The following is a 17,522-nucleotide window of genomic DNA, read 5'->3' on the forward strand; positions in this document are numbered from 1 at the left end:
TTTTGACAATTAAAGAGGGTAAAAAGAGGCATTCATATTTTGTACAGATAAGCTAAGATCTATGGGCAGATCTCTTAAACAAAAAAGTTTTTAGTGATATTCAAACCTGAAGAAAAGAACATGGGGGAATTATCAGTCTTAGAAAAACAAGCAGTAACTTGCTGAAGTCCTGAAATTTATGAAAGTCTTCACAGGTACGCTTTGGAGAAGCAAAAGGCAGTGGTGTTTGAGGAACAGAACGAGCTGCTCATATACCTTCCTTCAGTAGTGTTGTGGCCAAAGCCCTGAACTGCTTAACAGTTATTTTTATTAAAATAAACTGACTTGGGGATAAACTTAATTATTTTCAAGAAGATTAACCAAACTTTGGTACCTTTCTAGCACACAACCGATTTAGGATGTTCTCGTTCTCTCGGTTGTTACTGTCCCTTTATTGCAATTAAGGCCTACAAAATATAAGTGACAAAATAGCATGTATGTATCCACCTCAGCTGTTTTGATGCCAAGTTTAATGGGCTTGTTAAAAGAAACAAGAGAAAGGCTTAAAACTAAATTGGGAGACTATATGCTGAAGCAGCTGATGCACACCTACATGTTGTGTTCTGCAGGCTGTGCTTTAAGGGCAATAACCTTTGGCAGAGAGATGAAGCAGGTAGTTGAAACTAAAAACTTCTTAAACTGGTGCTGTTAAATTTTATGCAAGGTATCTGCAAGGACTGGAGATGTGAAAGTACACAAGGATTTTGTACAAAATATAGTTTTAAATTTACATGATGTTTTAAAAAAAAGAAATTGGGGTAAAGTGGTTATTCTAAACTTATTGGAATTAATAGTTTATTTCCTGTTCTGCTAGCATTGAATAAAAGTCTGAGTTTCAGTGTCCAAAATGAAAACTATTACTATTGTTCAGAATTTTTTGTTAGTAATAGTAATGCTTTAGGATTCCATCAAGAACATAAGGAAATCGATGTGCACTTAGGGAAATGTGTATTTTTCTTTCAGTATCTTATGAAGATACTATATTATTGGGGCTGTGGAAGATAATTTTTTGAAAAATTTTCTAAGATAGCTTAGTATGTGTTTATGCATGCTTATAACAAATTTAGTACTGGTTCTATTTAACAAAGTGTAAACTTTAGTGTATTTCAGTAAATTTTACCAATTTGAGATTTAAAAGCAAGCGTTAAGACTCTTCCAAAGAAGACGACTTTACAGAACTTCTTTTTTTACCATATCACGATTACCAGATACATATACACGCATCTATGTTATATACGTGTGTGTGTGTGTGTATATGTAATTAAAAGTTTACATGCAGTACAGCTTATTTGAGAATCTGTGGAGATAGGTCCCACTTTGCTTCTTAAGAAAGCTTTAAGTTCCCTTTGTGTGGATTTCTCTTTGGCACTTAGTATAATCAGTGATTCTTCTGCTGTCTGAAGTATTTCTTGTATTTTACATTTAGAATAATGTATTGTAGATCTGATGAATGTATATTTAGTTACATTTGTGTTTTTCTTCTTTTCAACATAGGATTTTTCAAACTATTAAGTACTCCGCAATTGTCTCCATATTGGAAGCTGTTCAAGCAAGTGGACACTGTCCTAAAGAGTAAGAAATGTGTTTTTTCTCTTTACTTTGAGGATTCACGAAAAGTCCAATTGAGGGAGGATCTTAAAGAACTTAAAATAGTACTTGTACTGTAAGGTAGTTACAGGTGAATTATGTTTTTTATTTTACTGCTGAACTCTTACAGCTAGGATAAGTTACTCGATTGCAAGTTTCTAATTTTTCTTTTTTTCACATAAAAATAATTTTTGAATGCCTCAATTCAGTTAACATATATATTGTAAAACCTTTATGCTATAACTTTGTTTAGTCAACAAAGAACTTTTAAATTAACAGATGTTTAGCTATTGAAACATGTTAAAAGGCTGCATAAAACCTGACAGTTAAATAATTTCAAACTTGATTCTAATTTTTAAATGCTAAGAGGACTTTTGCATGATGAAAGCTCTATTTGCTTCGTGAGAGTTCTAGTATAGAAAAAGAGAACAACTAGAGGATGTTTTCTGGTGTTTCTGATACCAAATTTGTATCGCTTCACATAGGTGGCACAGATGGAAGTATTAGCAACCTTTGCCTAAGTACGGGTTTGGGTACATGCTTATTGTTTATAAATTTCAGGAAAAAAAATCTGCACATTATTTAAGTGTTCCTGTTAATGCAGAGACAGTTTAGCAACCTCGGAATAAATCTTGAAGTTACTGAATTACAAAAGGAGGATAAGTGGAGTATTTTCTGTGCTAAATTAGTACCAAATAAAATTTTTTTACTGGAACATTGCAGGCTTTTGATAGCTGTTATAAGCAATTGATATCTTTCACATATGTTAAAACATTGTCTCAAAGATGTGTGGAGAAGTAAAATCTGCTTCTTAATGGAGTAATATATATTGTCTTATCTTTTAATCAAGATTAAAGGTTCAACTTTATTAATAGTCCTGCAAAGGTGTTTAAGAGTTTGTCACCAATAAACTGTACTTAGGGAGAGGGGAATGTGTATTTATGAGAATTGGAGGATGCTCTGTGCCATGAAAGGAATTATTATTTTTTTGAAAGGGTATTATTGTTTATGGAGGAACACATTGGTATAGAATGTAGGTTCATATGCAAACTTTCTCTGTCTTTTAATGTTAGAGGGTGTTTTTGTTTGCTTTGAGGCTTTTGCACACAGGCCCTGGAAATCTTTACTTTCATCCTTTGCACGTTTTCCCTTAAACTGTGTAATGTTTTGAAGCCTCTTTCAGAAAGATTGAGACCCTCTTGCAGTTGAGCTCCTCTACCTAGTGTCAAGGCAAGGAGTAGGATAAAACTGTCATTCTAGAAAGGCAGTGTCAGTTCCTGTTGGCAAGTACATCTGTCACGATGTAATGGCATAGTGCTGTTAAAAGATAATGTGTACGGGGCTTTTTGTATTGACAGCTTTAAAACCTAACCTCAGAACCCTTTTTTATTATTTTATTTTTTTTCCTTGTCATCATACAGTGTCTTAAAGTTGCCCTAAAACTTTTAGTGTTCTGGCACAGACTCTACCCTTCAACCTTAGAGGTTTGTAGGGCTGAGTTGTATTTCAGTTGTCCTACAAAGTGAGCTTAGCTATTTATCAGACATTTCTGAAATCATGGCTACTAGTGATTGTGTATTCTGGTGTCCTTGTTTTTATGCTATCTGTTAAATTTTTGAGTTCATAGAGTATTGTATTTGAATGTATACTTCTGAGGTTGGTTTTCGTGTGACTTGTTTACCATGTTTCATTTTCAGATCTCTGATGATGAGGTATCCATCTGGATTTAAAGCCCATCTCTGAGCTTCTTAATTCTTCATTAAAGAGATGTGTTCTATATTCATGGGTAAGAATATTTTTTATCTCTGCTTGGAGCCTTTTCTTAAAATATTTTCTGATACGTTTTTAATTTAGAAGATTTCAGCAACTTATTTTTTTGTCTTACAGATTAATCAGATACTTTGTAAAAGTGTGGGGTTTTTTAGGTGCCTGTGCTAGCTCTTTACTTTTGAGCTAGGCTAATTATTAAAGTTAGGAATTCATGTGTCTGAAGTGTCAATGCTCTAACTAAATAATTCTAACTTGGTATTACAGATAGAGAAACAGCTTGGTGATATATAAGTAAATAATTTAAAAATTCATCTGTGATTTGAGATTCCTTTTCTGATATATGCAACAGTTCTACAGACTTTATTTGTGAATCTTGCTGTACATCTTTTCGAATTGAAGTTTTGGGAAGAAAAACTCTGTCCTGGTAAGCAACGAAAGGAATGGATCTGAATTTTGTACAATTAAAAAAATGTGGGTTTTTTCATGTTTATCTATGATTAACTATGTTTAATCTGAAGAAATTTGTGGTATTACACACCCCCACTTCAAGACAGTAGAAACAAAACAATTGCAAAAATCTCACTAGATATGCAAGTTTTTTTCTAAATGCTTAGGTTTTTTTAATTTTTTAGATCTCTAAATAAAATGGCTCAAATTGCTTCATGCATTGCAGAATTTGTTTTCTCCAAATACTAAGCACTAATTGCTGAAATACCATTCTGAGACCTTATAAATTGACCTGGAGTTAAAAATGAATGGTAAAATGGATTTCCTAAGTCTATTAAGCAGCCCAGACATCTACTGTGGGGCTTTCCGATACCATGCTGCTTTACCCAGGGAGTTCTGTGATATACTTTCTCTTTGGTGTGTTTTTGCTCTGTTCAGCTTGAGCAAAGCTGTTGTCAGTGAAGGAAGCTGTCCTGTTCACAGTGAAGGCAAACATCATTGAGGACGGTTGAAATTTGTCTTTAGTTGCACTGGAAGATAGATTTTCTTTACAAGTGACGTGTCATTTGTCATGTTGATCGACTTGAACTTTTATGAATGACCGTAACAATTGATAGTTACTGAATATTTTTTGATTCTGTAAAACTTTAGCATTTATTTTCCAGAGGCTACCTGCGAGAAAGCAGGAGAGGTGGTAGAAGGGAGCTTGTGCATGTCTGGGGAGTAGAGCGGAAACAGTTATATGAGGTGTTTGGTGCAAGCAAAACCAGTCTAGGTATGAGAACAGACTACGATGAATTATGGCGACAAACACACACAGTCCCATTTGCTCCAGTTCTGTGCTCTTACTCAGATCTGGAACTGTAGCTGTGGACTGGAACCTAGTCCTGAGAATTTAAGACTATCAGTTTCAAATCTTTCTTTTTCTAATCTTCAAATGAAAATGCAAAGTACTTGAGTTATCTTTTGAGTATTTACTATGATGTCTGTAAACTCTGTAGCAGAATAGAATTCTAAATGAAACCAGTATGTTGCGTGTACGATTTTAGTGAAGTGATGGCTCATTACTCAAAAATAATTATAAATGCCTACCAGTGAAAAGGAATTTTAAAATAAAATAATGTATATTTTATATATATATATAATTGGATGTGAGTATTTTTATTATTTAATGAAACAGGCTACCCAAACACGTTTATTCCTAATTTCAGTGATACAGAGAAAATGCATCTTTTTCAATCCATATTTAGCTATAGACACCATGGCATTCTTGTGCAAAGACTTACTTATTCATTTCTGTCAGGAAATAGAAGAGTTCATCTCTACTAAATGTCTAAATGTTCTTTTTTTAATCTTCTGTGTTTCTGGGATTTTGAGGAAATTGTGCTGTCCCTCTGTGCATTTCAAATTTAACATGTACATTGATCTTTAAATCTCTAATAGAATATCATTTATATTGGCACATTGGTGGGAAGTAACTTCTGTATTATTTAATTTACTGCAGCTTTTTGAACTCAGCCAAAGCTTTAGTATAATTAAATCTGATAAATAACGATAGTGGAATTGTCTTTTAATATAGAGGAGGGAATGTCTCTGTCATTTCCAAATATTGTGCAGAAGTGATCAGGTTTTTGAGTATGTTTTTTAGCATGCTGTGTTGTCTACCTTCTTTGACACAATGTTCCATCTGCTAATAGATGGGCAGATCATACAAAGCCACAAACCTGTCATGCTTACATAGAACTTGGCAAATAGAATGATTTTCTTGTTTGAAAGCAAGTCTGTTATTCCTGGTGGCATTGCTTTCCTGAAAAAAAACCCAAACCAAAACAAAAACCAAAAACACCACACACCCCACACAACCCCAAAAATCCCCAACCAAACCACAAACCCTAAACACTTTGCATGCATATAATGTCAAACTCTTCCCTAGTTACAACTGTGTTTACCCCTTGTATGTCCTTCACCTGTAGTCTGGATTTTTGCTATGTCATGCTTTTATGACTTCAGTCTTAATCCCTTCTGTCTACTGACTTGTCCCTCGCTACTTTCTGAGATAGCTTCTGTTTGTTTGTCTGAGTAGCCATTGTTTCGACTTCTTTTGCGAAAAATGGCCATCAAAGTCACTGACTTCTCATCTATGCTACTGTCACGCATCAGTCTTGTGAAGCACCGATACTTAGTCTCTTAGTCTGTCAAAATACAGAAGCGTGGGTATGATGGTAATGTGCTGAATCTTTACCTGATTTACTTGCTTATAACTAGAGTAGCTTGTTTTCTGTTGTCACTTCATCAAAACTAATCAACAATGCAATTAATGAAATAAAACATATCAGTGGGTTTTATTATCTTGTCTTTTACTGGTGTTCCCACTTTTTTTTTTTTTTTTTTTAAATAGCAAAATTTGATGTCTTTGTTCCATTCTGGTTTCTTATCTGTTCATTCTTGTTTGATGTATTCTGTAAAATAAATCTTCTATTCCTTTTGTTCTGGTCTTTAATTCTTGTACTATGCTCTTTATTTCTGTTCTTGGTTGTGTCTGTAACTACATCTTGTCTTCTTACAACTCAGATCTACTGCACTCTAACATAGTATAAAAGGGGATCATCTCTTTCAGACTTTCACACTGCCTGTTTCTTTTTCTTCTTTCTTTCTCACAAGAATATATGGTTGTTACTAAACTGTGATGGACAACCGACATGGAGAAAGCTTCACTCCCCACCCCACTCTACCCTCTTGCAAGGAGTTGCATTAACCATGTTAACTTGAAACCTCAGTTTCCTAACCTAGTTCTGGTATTGATTCATGCGTGTTGCACACACACTTGAGGAAAGGAAGCAAACTGTGCTGAGTGTAGCCAATTTCATTCCTAAGTGGTTTTGAACTTGGTAAGTTTAATTTGAAAAAGATCTTAAAGTTTAAAAAAATTAAAATGTAGTACTAAGAGACAGCTGATTTTGCAGATTAAGATGAACAACTGTAGTTCATTGCTTTAAATTCTGTTTGTAATTAAAAAGATACTTTTAGACCATATAGAATACTACATTATTTGGTTTAAATCTTTAATTTAAAATAGGTCTCTTAATGTTAAGAACTAGTAGATTAAAGAAAGTGTAGGTGTTTAGTTTATTGAATAGTGACCAAACAGGCAAACCAAGAGCTGGGAGATGTTCTGTTATGATTCAAGCATGTTTGCAGAATAACTTCAGTACTTCTTGAAGAAAATGCTGTGCTTTGTTCAAGACAAACAGTTGGCAATCTGAAAAGATTTACTGTTTCAATTCTAGATGTTTTAGCATATTTGAATATGACAAACCTTGAAATGTGTTTGAGCTTAACTTGGCTGATACTGTCGATGTTTCCTGGTAATTAATTTTAGAAAACTTCATATTATTTTTTTAAAGAAATGGCTTTTTTTTTCAGAATAGTGAGTCTGTTACATGATTCTGTTATGTAGCCATTAGGCAGTAGTAGTTCCTGTTGGGTAGTTTTTTATATAAAATCAGCTTGATTGGTACAAAGTTGAGAGTTTAAAATACAAAGGGAGAAACTGAATACTAGTAGGAAACACTGCTGAATGCCTCTGGGTTCCATTATATTTAGAAAACAAAACAAAACCCACTGCAGAACATTCTAAATTTGCCAAGTGTCCTATAGTTAGTAAATATTGGTGAAGCTGTTCTAGCTGATAGGGGGCAGTAACGTCTTAAATTGAAGTACAATTATTGTAGCCTTCTAATTGCTTGTCAGGTTGTACCTTTGCTATGGTGTTCATTTCATTGATTAAAATTGGTCCAAGCAGTACTTAGACATTGATTTTGTAGAATGATCTTGCTAACTTTAAGCTGGGTAAAGTTTAATATTAAATCAGTATACAGTAATAGTAGAGAATTTAAAAATGCGAAGTATTAATTTTCACAAGAAGTGTAACTTCATCACAAATTCTCAATGTCAGAGTGCACGAAGATGTCAAAATCTATTTACCAAGAGAAATCAAGCTTTAGATTGCTGTAAAATGGAATTGCTTACCGTAACAGTGATTGCTTGCAGTGAAATACTTAGTTTTCACAAAACAGACATCTTTCCTCTTTAAGGAAGAGCTCTTTTTCCTCTCTCCCCCTCTTTTTTTTTTTTTTTTTTTTTTTCCAAAGACACATTCTGCTTCTTTTATTGTAGTTTGGTTTACTGAGTAGGAATTCAAAACTAGTCTCCCCATTCTGACGAAAATGCAGCTCCAATAGGAGCTTGTCTTCCATGAGAAGGATTTTGGAACTGGACTATAAAACACTGGCTGGGATTGCATTGTTAAACTTGTAGTTGTGAAGTCCAACAGAAGAATGTCTTCAAAACGTTTCTTCCCTTGAATGCTTTTCTGCCAGCTGGCAGGAAGCATGTCCAAAGTTTGAATTGGTATCACAGAGCTGTTTGGGGAAGGAGAAGCCTGAATGAAAGTGCTAAAACATAATTGTAGCTGCTATCATTTTCTGTATAAGAGGGAGTAAGGACATGAGGAAGAGTTGCTTACAGAGATCACGTGAAAAGTTCTCATGTCAGAACTTTTCTGTTTCACTAAGTTGCATGTGAGGAGGTTGGGTTTGGTTTTTTTAAGGAAGGAACAGAAACATAGTACTTGTATTCCAGTTCAGTTCAGAAATACATGACAACTTGACTTTATATGTCTTTACAACTTGCAAGCTGAGCATCTAATGGTTTCATATCCAAGTATAGCAGAAAGAAACAAAAAAGAGAATTGCTCAATAAATTTGGAAGATAACTGCGTGTGAAAGGCTAGTTTCTCCAAATCGTATATCTTTGAATTTCCACGTTATGCTTTTCTTTGGGCTGAAAAAACATGATGGATTTTGTAGTCACTGAAGAAAAAGGCTAGGGATAAAAGTACTTCTTTGGTCAAAAAATGTGTCTTTGAAAGAGAGTTGTGTCCAGGCTATCTACAGCAGTATCCTTGTATTTCTTGGGCTTTGAGCAAAGAAGCAAATCTCTGTGAGGCAAGCTCGGTTCTACAGTTTCGCAACTGCAGTCGTCCCAGCTGTTATGCGTGCTTTTTTCCCATTTTTTTTACCATATACACTCAATTAAGCATTACGAGATTGTCTGGTATGTTGTTTTTTTTTTTTTATGCGGGGCTGTTTTAGTCCTGTTCAACAGTTCTAGGGTACTATGTAGTTAAAGTCAAGACTGTGTATGGTAGTTAATTACCATAGAATAGCTGGCCCGTATGTCACTGTATGTAAAAACAAAACACCAACACCCGCCCAACTTAACAAAAAAATAGAAAAAAAAATGGTACATCCTATTGTATCTGTATCTCTAAAAGTGGAAGAAATCTTTCTCTCCCCCTCCCCTGTTTTTTCAAGTTAGCACAAGTTAAATAGCCATCCTTATAAATCACAGTGAAATATAGTTATATCTCTCCGCATAACCAAGGAGCTTCATGCAGTCTGCTGAGCTGTTTGTACTTGGTCTCAATATGTAAACTTTTATTGATACAGGCTTGAAATTTGAGTTTTTAACAGCAGAGTCTTCAGTAGCATTGAACATGACATTTTTCACATGGCTAGCATGATTTCCATCTATCTTGCTCCACTTGGGGGTCTCTTTAATTAGATCATTTGTTCTGTATCTATGATATTCTTGCATTGTACTTAATCTGACTTGGTTGTCTTCTGTTAGCTAAAACAGCTGTCCCCCAAATGCAAAAAAAATAACAATCTTTTGAGTTGAAATGTGCTAAGATGAGAGATTATTAGAAATGCTACAAAAACCTAAAACATCATCTGCCTGGATTCTGATGCTGGTTTATCATTTGTTGGAAGGTGTTTGATACAGGGAAAGTCATCGTTCTGTTGGTTGTAATCATAAGCAGAGAACTTAATCAGTGTTAGAAGGTAATGGAGCCTAATTTATGTCAGTGTTTCCTTTAACTTGGTACTTCAGGAGGGTCTAACTTTAACTGGTAAGTTGTATATGTATCATCTGGAATCGACAGCTACTTTGCTGTGCTAAGCTGTCACCTTCCTAAGCTTCTGTGCCTTTTTTATAGCATGCCTGTCCTCTGTACTCATCGTAATTAAGACTGATACCAATTCATACTTGATAAAGTCACCAGTTACTGTCTTTCAGTGTGATACAGGATCCACCTGTCCTCCTTCTGTGTAGACCACAAGTTTTATATACCCAAACCCTCAACAAGGTTTATTAGGTTTATTAGTTGAGGTTAGGCTTTATTCTGACTATGGTCACAGCACTTTCAGTGAACTATGAGTACAAGTAGAACAGGTTTTCATCAGCTTGTCAGAGGCTACTTAATAGGTTCAACATGAACCTTGTCCATCAGAAAATATTTTACATTGCCAGGGTATCCATTTCTGGAAAGACCCTATACTTAGGAGAATTCATTAATGAAGAATTGCAGTTGAAATGGAGGAGGAGCGCATGAAGGTGAGCTTTAGTAGTAGGGTCAGAAAAGCTATGGCTGTTTTCTTTCCTTTTTTTCTTTTAATAGTATTTAGCTATATGTATTGACAGGATAGAGGAATGATTATTCCATGAATGTGCTCATTTAAAGCGATTGCTCCTCTGTTCTAGAGTTTTACTAGTTATCTGGGCAGGTAAATGATCACACACACAAATTACTATTCATTTACCATTCTTTTTGATTATACTATGAATGTGCAAGTTTTTAGGCTGAACTTAAACTAAACACCCTTTTCAGCTCTTCTTGCCTGAAATCTCTGATTGCAAACTAATTCCTTGGTGATCATTCAGTGGTACTATGAATAAAAAAAGAAAACCGACTTGTGTTTCAAAACTATGTAAGCATGTAAACTCTGCTGTTGAACTAAAGGTAGCTCTTTTCCAGTGTTTATCTTTGACTGTACCACTGTGTTCATCCTCTTGTCCTTCCTCTAAATAAGAGTTCTATTATGTCTTTTAAATGAGATAAAATACAGTTTTCCAGAATGTTACTTAATGCAACTTAAGTCAAAGAAACAGAGTATCTCGGCTTTACCTACTGTAGTCAAGGTAGTTTTGTTTTTAAATGTAGTTCATAACCTCTTAAGTTTCTTGTTTAAACATACAGAATTATTGTGTACGTTTATGTATTACATGATTTCTTTCTACAAACAAAATTTAATTCCAGACTACTAAAACCACAATTATGTTATAGTTTGGTAGTTTTAATGAATATGGCAAAGAACAATCTAAAATTGTGCTTAGGTAGTAGAGCACACTGAAAAAAATGAAGCCATTTCATTTAAAGCATCAAATGTTACTTTCATGACAGAAGGCACAAAAATGATAAACACTGCGCATGGCATCAAGTATAAGCAAAAATAACTGATTTGTGGTTTAATGAAACTGTAACATTATATTCAATATATCAAAAATCTGTAAAAGTGTTGGAGAGGGGAAAGAACAATGAGGAGAGTTGTGAAAGTAATTTCTCTTCTTTTTTTCTTTTTTTTTTTTTTTTTTCTTTCTTCCCCCTTCTCTTCCACAGGATGCTTTACCACTTCAAGACAAATGTTTCTTCAGAAGCACTAATGGATGTTGGCATGCCTTGGATAAGGTGGTGACCGCTGGATGTCATTTGTTTCTGTTCACTGCAGAGAGCCAAAATTGACTCCATTTGGAGTTGAGAGAAAAAGCAGTACAGACCTATCAAGATGACTGATCCTATGATGGATTTTTTTGATGATGCCAATCTTTTTAGTGAGACCTTAGAAGGTTTGTCAGATGATGCCTTTGTTCAACCTGGACCTGTTTCACTTGTTGATGAATTGAATTTGGGTGCAGAATTTGAACCTTTGCACATAGACTCATTGAACCATGTGCAAGATGCTCAAAATCAGCAAAAGATGAGTGAGTTTGATCAGCTGAATCAGTATGATTCACTGAAACTTCATTCAGTAAATCAGTCTTTTAACAGCTCAGCTGACAACGTCTTATCACCACACTCTCAATTCAGTTGTTCACCAGTTCATCCACAAAACCAGTCTAACGGGATGTTTCCAGATGTGGCTGATGGTAGCCCTATGTGGGGTCATCAAACTGCCACAACTGTTTCAAATCAAAATGGGTCCCCCTTTCACCAAGGACATTCTCAGTCTATGCAGCAAAACAAAAGCTTTGTAGCACACCATGACTTTGCCTTATTTCAGGCTAATGAACCACAGCATCAGTGTGCCTCGCTACGGTCGCAACAAAGCAGAAACAGCACGGGGCAGGATGCTCTGAGTCAGCCAAAAGACTTCATGGAAGTTAATGTATCTACTTCTCTCAGAGTCAGTGTTAACCACCCATCTCCAGTTTCTAATCCATCAACTTCACAGCAACCTCTGTCTGTTCAACAGTTTTCTCAAACTGCTAGTGCTTCAATACATTTTTGTGGGAATCAAGAAGGAAATTTTGATGGACAGTCCCCAACTATTACTCCATGTTCTGTCAATAACAGCCAACAATTTTCATCTCCTTATTCTTACTCTAATAACCACATTTCTCCTACCAGCCTTCTCCAGTCCACAACAGCTCTTTCTACTAGCCAGCAGACACACTCTATCTCTGACTTCACTGGAAGCGATGCCTTTACATCTCAAACAGGGACCAAGCAAGAAACAACTGAGCACATGTTGAATCCTAATACACCTTTGAATTCAAATACTTTTCAAATGTTGCATTCTGCGCATCCTCAGGGCAACTTCAGTAGTTCAAAACTCTCTCCTGTGAATATTAATTTTCCAGCTTCTACTGGTTCTGCTTCTCAGATAAGCCATTTCACTGACCCTATTGAAAGCAACGGTTTTACATCTTTAGATGAGAACTTACTTCATCAAGTCGAGACTCATAATGAACCATTTACAGGACTTGACCCAGATGACCTCCTTCAGGAAGACCTTCTGCCACAGTTCGATGATTCTGCATTTGTTCAGGATAGCACAAGCCATGTTTTAGAGCATGACCTAGAACACCACATAACCCCACAGCAAGTGACACAGTCATCTGATCTTGTTCGGGCACAGTCTCAAAGTCAGATCCATCCTTGGCATTCTTCCGTTTCTAATCAGCACCTGCAAGACAGAAGTCGTGCAACCTTACAAGGACAGGTACGTAGGGTTTTGGGGGGCCGAGGGTTTGAGCTGTTTGGTTGATCTGGTGAAATGAGTAATAGTGACTGGTGCTTTTGCCAAAGCATGATAATGGAAGTCTCTGAGCTGTTGTTTATTTGGCCCTGAAGAAATCTAAGTAATAGCTAGTTTAGGGGGAAAAATCCCCGACCTGTTGATGCAGACCTTCCTTTTTCCTATTGTTTTCTTACCATTGCAGAAGACAAGATTTATATAACCTGAAATACTTATTGGGAGAAAATTGTGTCGGTCCATCTGCTGCTTATGTTTGCTAAGTACAGCAGAGAAAGTCGGTTGTTTTATGATTTTGGTGCAAATATTATGGGTTGCTGTCTTTTAAAGCACTCACAGCAACGTATTTTTAAGAGCTTTAATAAGGCTTGTGTAGTTGGCTTCCTGCAAAAATTGCACTGGTTTTGTTGTTATGTGGTCCTTTGCTTGGTATCTTTGTGCTCATGCTTGTTGGCTAAAAATACAGGCTTTTTTGTTGTTGGTTTTGATGTGTTTGGTGACAACAGAAAACATATAAAAGGCTATGCGTATGTTTGATTTTGTTATTTTTGGCTAAAACAAACAACTGTAGTTTTTGTAGTATAATGTGCACATCTACTGCAAGTATTAAAGCCCTTGGCATGGAGGACAAGATAGCACCAAATGTATATTGTGCTTTTTTAATGGTATACAAGAGAAATGAACTTTGCTTTTCAGATTATCTGAGAGAAATTAAAATTGTGTGAGCACTGAAGAGTTCAGAAACACAATCCTTCGGTCCTTCTGCCTGTTTTCTTACATGTGCTCTCTCATAACACATGTAATGTAGTGGAATTTCAGATCATGTAAAATGAGATTATTAAGGCCACCTTTTTTATTAATGCTGACCTTTATCTTAATTTGTATCATCATCTTCTCTTATAGGAAGTATGTAAGTGTCAATACATTGAAATGTAGACTGGTGCTGGTGGATTGTCTCATATAAGAGTAGCTGAACTTTTCAAACCCAAAGAAAATAGGGCAAGTAAAATTCTTTTTTCACAACACTGTAACCAGAAAAATCATGGTTTTATTACAGCTGCTAGAAACCTCAGCATATGTGAGTTTCTTGCTGATTTTTCAGCTTGAGAAATTCCTGAATCAAAAGAAAATGATCTTGAATATAGAAGAGACTTAATAACCAAAAGCACAAATAATTATTCTTTCAGCTTTTGAAATTTATCAGTCTTAAAAGCTATCGCTATGATTTTGGGGACTGCTTTAGTAGCTTTTTTTGTTAATGCCTGAAGAGTGGTATCGGTAACTGCATTACCTGTAAGTTAATACCTTAATATTATCACAGTTTGGCTCTGCTTGGTAGCTTCCAGCCCAAATTTGATTTGACAGGAATGACTGAAACTTCGTCAATTAGATGGTTTGGCAGAAGGAGCTGTAGCTTCTATATAATAAAGGCACATATTCATTTGCTATTGCTGGTTATCTAGGGTTTCCAATACCGCGAGACTGTCTGTTGAAATCCATGTACATGTGAACAGTGGAAGTAGAAACTTCCATTTAAAACTCTCGTTTTAAATTCTGGTCGGAATTGAGCTTCTGTTTGGGAAAGGAGTGGGAATAGAAATGTTTCCCAGTTTTCAATCTGTGTATTTCAAGATAGAGGCAACTTGACATCTATTATATACATGCAGGCAGCTCTAAAAAGGTTGTAATAACTGTATTACTTCTCTGTATTCCTGCTACCAATATTTTCTCTACCTGAGAATATAGAATGGTATCTTATTGGAGGAAAAAATTATTGGGAAGGAAAGGATCCTAATTGCCAATTCTTGCTTCTACTTAGTTTGCAGAAAACTGGCCTGTGAAGGAGGCAAAGTAACATTCCCCTCCCCCTTTAATTTTGCCATTAGGGTAGAGATAAGTGTTTAACATTTAACACGTTTAATCTTTGGTCTTGGTTCAGTATCTTGCTTCTCCATTACAAATTTTGCTTATGTTTATGGAACGTGTAATTGTCAATTCCTACTAGGGAAGCTTTCTGTGAAATCATGATGTGATAAGGACAGAACACGTACACAGCTGCGGATTTGAGATCAGCTTGATTAACAGAATGATGCGGTAGATGCAATCTGTTGGTTTTGATAAAAATTTCCTTTTTTTTTTTTTAACTGGGGAGGGGGAAGAAGAGGGCACAGCCCAAGTAGCTACTCTCGTCAGTTACCTCTGTAACCTAAAGACATATGGTATAGTAGCTACTAGTGAAATGTGATCCTGTTTATTACTGTGCATACAGTAGTGCCGAGGGAGCAGGGCCAGGAAGCGGAGCAGCAGAACCCAGGGTTGCGAACAGTAACGCTGAGGCTGTTGGTCTCCCATGAGCATACTTAGGGGGAAGGGTGAAGAGGAAGTGGATTCCAGGAAAAGTGGGGGTGGCGAGAAATCCAGGGGTTAGTCTCATTTGTGAGGAGCATGCGGGAATCAAGCTAGGCGGCGAAAAGTAGGTCTAATAAAACCTTCTGGTGCTGTGACTTTTCTCTTGTATACATCAGAACCTTTTAAGACTTACTTTGATCTTGCTGACATAAGTTTTAGCAGTTTGTTTTGTAACTAGGAGTAGAAGGCAAGTTCTGAGACCTATGGAGAGTGTTAAAGCTTTTTGGCATTTGATTTTGTTTTTTATTGTGGTGTGAAAGCAAAGCAACTTTACAGTATTTAAACTTTTTAAAGTTTTTTTCCCTGCAACTTTGAAATGAAACAGACAGAAAACTGTTGCAGAGCTGCTTGGTTTGGTTTTTATTATTTCAGGGTATGCAATAAATTGCATAAATTGGATTTTGACCTTGAGCTTGTCTAATAGGACAGATGTTTAATGTTTCCTTCAGAAACTGCTTGTGAAATGGTAGCTGTCAAACCGTGGTTAGGAGTGTGTTGATGGGGGAGTGACAGAGGCAAACAATGTAGAAGCCTCTTTAAATCGGTGGTGTATGTAACATAAAAGTATGGCAGTTACTGAAGTTCAGAAGTGTTTCAGATTTGTCATTCGTCTGTTAGCAATTCTAAAAAGGGTTTTAGTCCCAATTCACACTTCTATTCTTTGATCACTTTGTGGAAGTTAAAGTTCAAGATGAGTTTGTTCTGTTTGAGCTTCTTACAAATGTGTGTCTTTTTAACTTGAGAGCAAAAGGGGTAAGGGATGGGGAGGGAATGTTGGTCTTACTGAAACTGGTTGTCTTTAGGCTAAGTGGGAAAGGGGTTTTGATAACTTTGATATGTAATAGTGAAGGTGAAATTTTTATTGTTTAACAAGACAGTGTTTCATGCTGGCTTTTTTACACACTGAGGAAACAATTACTAGTGGATTTAACTATTTTCATCATTTTTAGTTTGATAATGATTGAGTTTTTTTCAGAAAGGAAAACTTTTTATTTTATGAAATAGTTAATGGATTGTAGCTGTTGGAATGGACCCAACATTAGAGAAGGAAAGATCTTTAAAAGTTATGCAGAGGTTATGTAAAATTAAGAAAGAGGATTAAAATACTTGTTTCGTTATTTGAAAGCAAGCACACTCATTACATTTTTACTTGTACAGCTATTCTTTTGATTGTATTAATTTTTAAATTAATTTTTATCTGTTCATTGTAATAATGCTGCAAAATTAAAAACAATCTAGAATGTCTTATGCTGCTATTATACTTTCTATGCCTGCTTGCAATTAAATTATAATTGTAAATAAATTGTGCCTCTTAATTTTACATCATCCATTTTTTATCAGTTAGTTTGAGAACAGAAAGTAAAGTGGAGAAACACACTGAAGATTCATGTAGGCTCAGCTTTGACTAATAATAACACATCTGATCTTTTTAACTCCACTTAAAACTGTTTTGAGTTTGCTAAAGCTAAATTATTGCCTTTTCATAAAGTTGAAAAAAGATGACAAAAATACAGGCTTCAACATTCAGTTCTGCTAGTCCAGAAGAAAAAGGAAGTTGGAAAGATAATCTAAGTATAAACTGTCCTAAGAGAAGTTTACAACTATCTCACTGTGTATGTTATTTTGTAATAAGCATTTTAATCTCTTCTGGCTACATACATCAAAGCAGAGTAGTTGAGATGAAACTGGAAAATAATATTAATAATCTTCAGTGCTATAGGACAAGGTGGTAGTCTTAGTTCTTAAATCAGGTGAATCTTTTTTTTCCCTTTTGTGGCTAAAAATTTGGTACCTAGCTTGATAATTGTTCATGAATTCCAGTATCTCACATCTCACTTTTTTTTTCTTTTTTCTTTTCCCTTCCCCAAATTACCTGAAACATGCTAGTGCTTTTATGCTTGCAAGCACGACCTTTCCTACCGCTTGTTTTATATGAACAGGTGCCGCTATGTTTTTGGGCAGAATTTGTCTTGCCCTTGTTGGAAACTTAGCAAAGTCTGAACGTTGTAGATGATGGCATGCTTGGAATTCTACCCTGGGACATCTGTATGTATCAGAATGGCATAACCTCATACACGAATGTACCATCAGAGATGGAACTAAGTTTCACCT

The 17,522-nt window shown here is 35.6% G+C and overlaps 1 protein-coding gene across 6 annotated transcripts in view; it reads left to right on the forward strand.

The window, feature by feature from the left end:
* Positions 1-17,522, forward strand: part of CHD9 (chromodomain helicase DNA binding protein 9) — a 99,469-nt gene that overhangs the window by 6,619 nt on the left and 75,328 nt on the right. For 5 of the 6 annotated variants that reach the window (XM_040614950.1, XM_040614954.1, XM_040614951.1 and 2 more), the window contains 3 exons: positions 1,534-1,611; positions 3,324-3,412; positions 11,366-12,968. In XM_040614950.1, the coding sequence (XP_040470884.1) occupies positions 11,532-12,968 (1,437 nt within the window). In that variant the 5' untranslated portion in view covers positions 1,534-1,611; positions 3,324-3,412; positions 11,366-11,531. Of the gene's footprint in view, positions 1-1,533; positions 1,612-3,323; positions 3,413-11,365; positions 12,969-15,451; positions 15,475-17,522 lie in introns of those variants that run through there. The other variant, XM_040614957.1, reaches the window with a different exon arrangement.

Source organism: Falco naumanni, chromosome 15 (assembly GCF_017639655.2).
Source record: "Falco naumanni isolate bFalNau1 chromosome 15, bFalNau1.pat, whole genome shotgun sequence".
NCBI classification, from domain to species: Eukaryota; Metazoa; Chordata; class Aves; order Falconiformes; family Falconidae; genus Falco; species Falco naumanni.